Source organism: Carlito syrichta, unplaced genomic scaffold, assembly GCF_000164805.1.
Source record: "Carlito syrichta isolate Samal-C Ts95f unplaced genomic scaffold, Tarsius_syrichta-2.0.1 Scaffold120508, whole genome shotgun sequence".
Lineage (NCBI taxonomy): Eukaryota > Metazoa > Chordata > Mammalia > Primates > Tarsiidae > Carlito > Carlito syrichta.
Window position 1 is genome coordinate 16,270 of NW_007064604.1, and position 8,490 is coordinate 24,759.

The window sequence follows — 8,490 nt, forward strand, 5'->3', positions numbered from 1 at the left end:
GGCCGCCTTCTGGCCAGGAGGGCCCATGAGAAAATCCAAGCCCCCTCGGCAGCCTCTAGGAAAGCATGCCCGCCCGGGGCTGAACTGGAGGAGAGGCCGGGGAGGGGGTTTCTCACACTGACATCTCTCCTGCCGCTGCCCTCTGCCCCCCAGAGCCCGATCGTGACCCAGTTCTTCCCCTCCCTGATGCTCTGGGCTTTTACAGTGATCCTGCCTCTGATTGTCTACCTCTCCGCCTTCCTCGAGGCCCACTGGACCAGGTGACCAGGCCCTCTCCCTGCCCCGCTGTGTCCCCAGCCTCTGCCCCTGCCCTATCCCCCACCCCCATCAGCCTGGCACTTGGCACCTCCCTCCCCCCTTGGCCTAAGGAGGAGAATTCATACAGGATGGTGATAGCCTAAACTGGCCCAAAGACCAACAGGTGTTTTATCTCTGGAAGGAAGAGCAGGTTATCTCTGGACCTCTGGCCTCAGGGAAGCAGAGATAGGGTCATCATCTGAGGGTGTGGGGCCCAAGCCAAGCCTGGGCTGCTCCCAGAGCCCCCAGTCATATACTGAGGGGATGGAGCTATGGGCACGAGCCAGGCAGTGCCAGGAATTCCCAGCAGAAAGCACAGGAGAAGATATGTTTGGGAACGCCAGCAGGCTTCAGCCACACAGAGGGGCCATGAGCTCATTCGACGGTTGACACACATGGCACACGCAGTGCCAGTGTTTTAAGCAATCAGGAGTGGCCCCATCTGTGAGCCCTGAAGTTTCCATGGTGTGAGTAGATAATATTTGCCCTATCTCTGGCATGTTTTGGCCTGCAGGGTGCACGTGTCTCAAAAGTTATTTCCTGCACTAGAAGTTCCTACCACCCCACCAGGCAGCAAGCCAAAAAGTTTTCTGTAACAGAAATCCTTACTGACCTTTCCTCTGGCCAAGCACAAGGCTTATGTCGGGCATTGAAACTGTCTCTTTAACACAGAGATGTCAAATGAATAGCACGTTCCCTTCCCTGCCTGTGTCCAGGGCAGACATCGCTAGCTGATCATACTCTTCTTTCCTGCCGCTCCCAGATGCAACACAGTGCACAGTGCTGAGTGGAGATGGCATTGGTATACACGATTAGATCAGTGTCCCAGAGTCACCACACGAACTCTCCCCTGCGACCCCCTGTTATGTAGTTAGCCTTTGGTTCTTGTCAGGACACACACACTGATGACTATCCCTCTGTTTCCTTCTAGGTCCAGTCAGAATCTGATCATAGTGCACAAGTGCTACGTCTTTCTGGTGTTCATGGTGGTCATTTTGCCCTCGATGGGACTGACCAGGTACCGCCCCTTCCAAATGTCCCCCACAGGTCAGGCTCGCCTTAGCGTTCACACCTCCTCTTTCAGAAACTGTAGGCCTGCCGGTGGCGGCAGCAAACCCATACCTCAGATGACAGCCGAGCGCTGTCATGGGTGTAGCGTGAGCCAGGCATCACATAAACTCTAACATGTCAGCCATGAACTTGACCCTCAAAGGGGCAAGGCGTGCCTCCTAGCCTCCGACAGTCCCGGGCGGGAAGGACCTAGCCAGCAAGCAGGAGAAACTCGGAAGTGGGAGAGAGCGCTGTGGGGAAGTGGCCGGAGGAAGTGGCCTTGAGCTGAAAGGACAGGGGTTCAGAGCAGGAATGGCCCAGCAGTAGGAAGGAAGAGGGCAGGGTGGACCTGTCAGCTATTAAGAAGCAAGAGTCTTGGAAGACCGGGCAGGGAGAATGGAGGGAGGGAAACCCGCAAGGAGGAACTGAGCCCTAGGCCTTAGCTCACAGGCTTGTCGACCGAAGGGCCGGCCTTGTCCTTGCTTCTAGTTTGGATGTCTTTTTCCGCTGGCTCTTTGACATCTACTATCTGGAGCAGGCATCCATCCGGTTCCAGTGAGTACTCCCAAGCGCATGCCGGGGCTGCTGTGTGTTCACGTGGGAAGGGTGGTGTGCCCGTCTCTGAGCATGCCTGAATGTGCTCACAGAGATGAAGACAGATGTGCGAGAGCACCCTCCTCAGGCAGCCGTGTCTCCTTTCCTGTGCCAGGATCCTTTGGGTGATCTGGAAAAGCCCAAGGACCCCTTCTCAGAACGATGCTTTCGAAACGATTGTAGACTCACAGGGAGTTGCCCCCCAAAAATATATGGGCAGGGGACTGTCCCAGACACCCTTTATCCAGCTTCCTCCAGTAGTAACATTTTGCATAACTGTAGTTCAATATCGGAATCAGGAAACTGACATTGGTACAACCCACAGAACTTCCTCAGACGCTGCCAGTTTTACGTGTGCTCTGAATGATGCCTTTAAGTGTGCAAAATACGTGGACTGCAAAGAAAACCAGTTACACCGAAATATAATTGTCAAAAACTTTTACAAATCCAATTTGTGACACAGTCTTTATTCACACATCATAATAAGCTATTGCGCCTTAAATGTAGGTAGGCTAATGTTACGATCTATCATTTTAAAAACATCAGTGTGAAAGCTGATATTACTTAGCTGAATAAGTGCATAAATTAAATTAGGGGAGCTTTTTGGCAAGACAACATGCAGTTCATGTTGGACATGCAGCCAACTGAGATTTTTTGTTGTGGTGGTTACAAGTGTCAAAAATCTCAGTTTTCAAAAGATATGTTACAGCTTGCCATATCTCAAGCAGGTGGCATGCTTTGACCTGCAGGCTGCATGTGTCTCAAAAGTTATTTCCTGCACTAAAAGTTCCTACCACCCCACTAGGCAGCAAGCCAAAAGGTTTTTTGTAACAGAAATCCTTACCGGCTTTTCCTCTGGCCAAGCACAAGGCTTATGTCAGGCACTGAAACTGCAAGGATCCCGAGTATCCTTGGTATTGTCTCTTTAACACAGAGATGCCAAATGAATAGCACGTTCCCTTCTCTTCCTGTGTCCAGGGCAGACAAGGGCCAACATTCTCCAAGGTTTCTTTATATATATATTATTCTAAAGATGTGAGGTACAATTCAGGATTAGGTACACAAGTGGACATCGTACAGGTAAAGTTTGAGTCTCCCTTTGGTCCCCATTTTGCCTGGTTTGAGATCAGGTACCCTGATTGATGTTATGTGCCCCCTCCCCAAGGTTTCTGCAATTGAATTATCATTGTCACAAGTTGTTTTTTTCCTCAGATAAATAAGTTCATCTTTGACTAGGCCACTATCTTCAGTATAGCTTATATATGAGAAAGAAAAGGGACCAGGCACAGTGGCTCACACCTGTAATCCCAGTACGATGGGAGGCCGAGGTTGGAAGATTACATGAGCCCAGGAGTTTGAGACTAGCCTGGGCAATATTGCAAGACCTCATCTATACAAAAAATCAAAGAAGCAGCCAGGCATGGTGGTACAAACCTGTAGTCCTAGCTGCTTGGAAGGCTGAGTTGGGAGGGTTGACTGAACCCAGGAGTGTGAGCCTGCAGTGAGCTGTGATCGTGCCACTGCACTTTGGACTGGGTGACAGAGTAAGACTCTATCTCAAAAAGAAGGAAGGGAGGGAAGAAGGGAGGGGGAGAAAGGGGGAAAGAAAAGAAAGAAAGAAAGAAAGGGGTTGTAAGCTCATAACTCAGCTTTGATGCCACCAAGCAAGAAGAGCTTTTGAAGGAGTTCTGAAATATGTCCATAGACTCAGAGCTATCTCCTTTCAAGGAAGTTGACAGGATTGCATAGATAAGGACTCTGGAAAGCAGCAGAGATTTCAGGCCAGATGACCTAGCCTGAGTGGACCAGCTACACCCAATACTCATCTGTAGACAGGGGCCTCTTGGCCACATGTCATGTGGGCCCGGCCAGCTCCTGCTGTCCTCTTGAACTGGTGGTGAGCACGCAGGACATTGAAGGGTGTCAGCAGTGACGCAGTGTGATGTGAAACACCTGCTTTCAATGGGGGACAAAGTCACATCAACAGACAGCTAATGTGCCTGGGATGTGTTGCCCACATTCTTTTCTTTCTTTTTAATCAATACTTTTTATGATGATATGGGGGGGTACAGTTAAGGGTTAGGTATACAAATATGCTTCGTTCAGGCACCCTTGTTGATAAGGGGTGTCTCCCCAGCCCACATTCTCAATGGAAGGAAAAGTTACATTAACGTTAGAGATTCATGAAAATAACGATATCGTTTTTTTTCCCATCCAAGGTCACAGACCCTCAGTATCCCACTCACGGACTCTCCAGAGTCTCTGAACCTGGGTCAGAAACCCCTGCTTTGGATCAAGCCAGTGCAGGCATCCCCTGACACACCCACATGTCAGGGGGTCCACCCACCCTGGCTCACAGGCCTGCTGTTACCTGACCCCGGGCTGGGGAGAGGCCTGGAGCTTCTCCCTGTGTCTCCACCCTGTCCCCACTTCCTCTGCTGTTTTCCTCGTCCTCTCTGCCTCCCTTTCCACGCCTCTCTCCTGTCCCTGTCCCCGGCTTCCGTGGTGCCATCCTCTCTCCCCCACCACCAGGTGTGTGTTCCTGCCGGACAATGGTGCCTTCTTCGTCAGCTACGTGATCACGGCGTCCCTGCTCGGCACCGGCATGGAGCTGCTGCGCCTGGGGTCCCTCTTCTGTTACAGCATCCGCCTCTTCTTCTCCCGCTCGGAGCCCGAGCGAGCCCACATCAGAAAGGTAAGGCCGGACCCTTCCCTGGGCGCGGCCTTCGGCTTCTCCTGGGAGGGGGCCTGCGGGGAGCGCCACGGGGCCGAGGGTTGGAGGGAGGCTGTGGACAGATGCTGCATTCACGGACCCCAGGAAGCCCACGTGCAGCCAAGGTCAGGGGCCCGGGTGGCCTCAGGGTGACTCCTGCCTCCTGCCCCAGAACCAGGCCACGGACTTCCAGTATGGGCGAGAGTATGCCTGGATGATGAACGTGTTCAGTGTGGTGATGGCCTACAGCATCACCTGTCCCATTATCGTCCCCTTTGGTGAGTCATCCCTGAGGCACGCCCGGGACCGCACACCTCAGACGGAGGGGAGGACGGAGCCCCCAACACCAGGCCACCTCCAGGAGCATGGGGAGCCCCGGGACAACCTGCAGCGGGAGCTGTCGGGGCCGGGACGGTGGTGGGGGAACTGAGGGCGATGACTGCTGACATGCAATGTTTGTTGAATGAACGCATGAGTGAATGGCACTCCACCGAGCCAGGGTTCAAGGGCAGCTGCTGGTCCCAGAGTCAGCATCGCAGAGCTCCCGCAGCCTGGCTGGGGCTCTTGTTGCCCTGACAGCCCTAGGCCTGGCTTCTCAGGCTGTGGGGACGCCGTAGAAGCAGCCACTGAATGTGTCCCCGTCTCCCGGCGCAGGGCTGCTGTACCTATGCATGAAACACCTGACAGATCGCTACAATATGTACTATTCCTACGCCCCCACCAAGCTGAACGAGCAGATCCACATGGCGGCTGTCTTCCAGGCCACCTTCGCCCCGCTGCTGGGTCTCTTCTGGATGCTCTTCTTTTCCATCCTGCGCTTAGGTGGGTGCCACGCCAGCCTTGTGGTGCTATGCGTCCCTGACGCCGGCTCTGTTAGAGGAGCCCAGGGAAGCGAGAGGCCACTCATGAGCTTGGCCACATCCAGGGACTTCTGTGGGTCTCAAGGGCCTGCCTTAGAGTCCGGGAAGAGCTCTGAGGCTAACAGGAGGGCCTGGACCAGCGTGGTCAAGTTGTATGGCTTTGGTTTACAACCCTTCGTTCCAACTCCGGGCCGGCAGGAAGTAGGATATTAGCTGTTGGGTGTCTGTTCCCATGAGTTTACCTTGGGAATCCTAAAGATGCCTGTTTCTTTTCTTTTCTTTTGAGTCGGGGTCTCCCTCTGTCAAGTTGCAGTGCAAAGTCACGATTCACCACAGCCTCGACCTCCTGGGCTCAAGTGATCCTTCCACCTCTGCCTCCCAAGTAGCTGGGCCTACAGGCACATGTCACCACACCTGGCTAGTTTTTACATTTTTTTTTTTGTAGAGAATGAGGTCTTGCTATGTTGCCCAGACTGGTCTCAAACTTCTGGGATCAAGCAACCCTCCCGCCTCAGCCTCCCAAAGCGCTGGGATGACAGGCGTGAGGCTCTGCACCCGGCCAAGGTATCTGGTTTTATAGACTGCCAAAATCCTGGGGGAGGAATCAGGGTCTGCAGGAGTGGCCTACTTTCCCCCCACTCTCTGACTACACAGAGCAACTGTCCCTGCCCTGGAGGAACTCAGAGACACTCTCCCAGGAGCCATCCCCACAGGCCACAGGCTGGAAGTGCCTCAGCTTTTTCTTCTCGGAGGCACCCACTGCCCTTCCTGGGAGACCGCCACCTCCCCAGTGGCGGCGAGGAGGGAGAGGCAGTGTCTCCTTTCTCTCCCTGTCACAGCGGCGTCTGTTAAGGTCCACTTGCAGTCTCTTGGGTGGCTGCTCATTTCCCCAAAACGTCCTAGCCCACCGGCCCTTCCCTGCCAGCCAGCAGACTTCATTTTTCCATAATGCGTTTTCCTAGGGATGAAGGACTACATGCTTATTATCGAAAATAAAAAAGGGTTCGAGACCAGCCTGAGCAACATGGCGAGAGCTCGTCTCTACAATAAATAAAAAGAATTAGCCGGGCATGGTGGTGCATGCCTGTGGTTCCAGCTACTTGAAAGGCTGAGGCGGAAGGATCCCCTGAGCCCCGCAGGTCGAGGTTGCAGTGGCCGTGAGCGTGCCACTGCACTCCAGCCTGGGCGACGGGGTGAGACTCTGACTCAAAAAAATAAAAATAAGGACCCCAATTTAAATCATCCACAATCTCTCCCTGAGCCTGATGCTCATTGCTCTCAGGCCTCCTTCCCAGGCATCCTGGCATGCGCTTCGGGGAAGGGAGCAAAGAGAGGGAGTTTGCTGGCCTGTTGTCACTTTACAAAACTGTCATCCTCTGTGTTATAACATTCAGCCCATGCCCTGCGGTTTGTACTGAACATGATGTTCTGTGCAACTTCCTATGCTGTTAAAAGACTAAGCCCGTGCCCTTCAGAGGCTGCATTAAGGCCAACCAGTTTTAGTCAGTTCACCATTGATGGGTACTGAGGTTGGCTGTTTTTTGCTACTATAAAAACACTACAATAAGTATCATTAAGCCATGACCTTTGACGGGAAAGAGTGATTTTTAGTATTTGCCTAGTTAGAAAACAGTGGCCATAAAAAAGGAACCAAAGACCCCTAAGTGGATTTCTGACCGGGACTGACCGCACAGATAACAGAACATGCACACTTCCAAGGTGAGCCCAAGAGTGTGGGTCCAAGAGTGTGTTGGGGGCTGTGACAGAGATAGAGACTCAGAGATACTTCCTGGTGACTGTGGTATCGGAGGTAACTGACAGGTTAGGAAGGACATGTTTTCTGGGCACTTCAGTTGGGTACAAAGTCAATTAAAACATTTTTTTTTTGAGTTGGGGTCTCCTGTTGCCCAAGGCTGGAGTACAGTGGCAAGATTACAACTCACCGCAGCCTTGACCTCCTGGGTTCAGGTGATCCTTCCTAGTTGGGACTATAGGTGAGCGCCACTGCACCTGGCTGTTTGTTCTTTTACATTTTTTTGTAGAGATAAGGTCTCATTATATTGCCCAGGCTGGTCTCAAACTCCTAGGCTCAAGCCACCCTCCCCCCCTCGGCCTCCCAAAGTGTTAGGATGGCAGGCGTGAGCCACCGCGCCCAGCCCAAAGTATTTTTCCCATGGACCCCACAAGATGCCAAATTCTAAACTGGCCGAATAGAACAAAGGATGATGTGCCTGTGTCAGGCTGCTCGATGCCAGTTCCCAGAGGAGAATGGGGCCAGGTCGAAGCCCTCGTGGTAGTGCTGAGACGGCCCCCGGGCGTGGCATCTACGCGTCTGGTGGCATCTCGCAGCCTTTTCTTCTCTCCGCAGGTCCCTTCCACAACATCACCATCTTCTCCCTGTCCACCCTCCTCATTTCCATCATAATTGCCATCTTTGGCATTTTTCTGAGGAAGCTTTGGATGGTCTCCGACTACAAGGTGAGCTGCCAGCCTGCCCTTTCTCTCCTGGTTGCCCCGGCCCCGGGGACACAGCTCTAGGTCCCCTCCTGGCCTGGTTGCCCACGGCCCCCACGGGTGAAAGGGTCTCACCTTCCTGCCTGCAGTGGGGATTGTGCACGCCTGGTGGCTGGCTCAGGCACCAGCCCCGTTCAGGAGACAGCTGTCCTCTCCTCTTCTGCCCTCTGACACCTCCTGCAAGCAGCCTGCTGCTGGCCCAGCCCTCCTCCGGTGTGAGTCTGGTGTAGCCCCTGAACTGTGAGCCCCAGTCCAGGGCTGGAGGCTACGGGAGGGGATGGAGCAGAGGCTTTGGGGAGGGGTGCTAGTGATGCCCCAGGGAAGGGGGAGAGTCCTTTGCTCACCTTTAAGAACCCCAGGCGAGGGCCGGGCTCGGTGGCTCAGCCTGTAATCCCAGCACTCTGGGAGGCCGAGGTGAGTGGATTGCCTGAGCCCGCCGGTTCGAGACCTGCCTGGGCAACT

General features: G+C 53.7%; 1 protein-coding gene across 2 annotated transcripts in view; it reads left to right on the forward strand.

The window, feature by feature from the left end:
* Positions 1–8,490, forward strand: part of TMEM63C (transmembrane protein 63C) — a 26,021-nt gene that overhangs the window by 12,254 nt on the left and 5,277 nt on the right. The window contains exons 11-17 of one of the 2 annotated variants that reach the window (XR_002481372.1): positions 154–260; positions 1,229–1,315; positions 1,837–1,902; positions 4,474–4,636; positions 4,827–4,932; positions 5,309–5,480; positions 7,883–7,992. Coding sequence is in view for 1 of the 2 variants with exons in the window: in XM_008048093.2 (XP_008046284.1) it covers positions 154–260; positions 1,229–1,315; positions 1,837–1,902; positions 4,474–4,636; positions 4,827–4,932; positions 5,309–5,476; positions 7,883–7,992 (807 nt within the window). In the remaining variant the exon portion in view is untranslated. The remainder of the gene's footprint in view (positions 1–153; positions 261–1,228; positions 1,316–1,836; positions 1,903–4,473; positions 4,637–4,826; positions 4,933–5,308; positions 5,481–7,882; positions 7,993–8,490) is intronic. The other variant, XM_008048093.2, reaches the window with a different exon arrangement.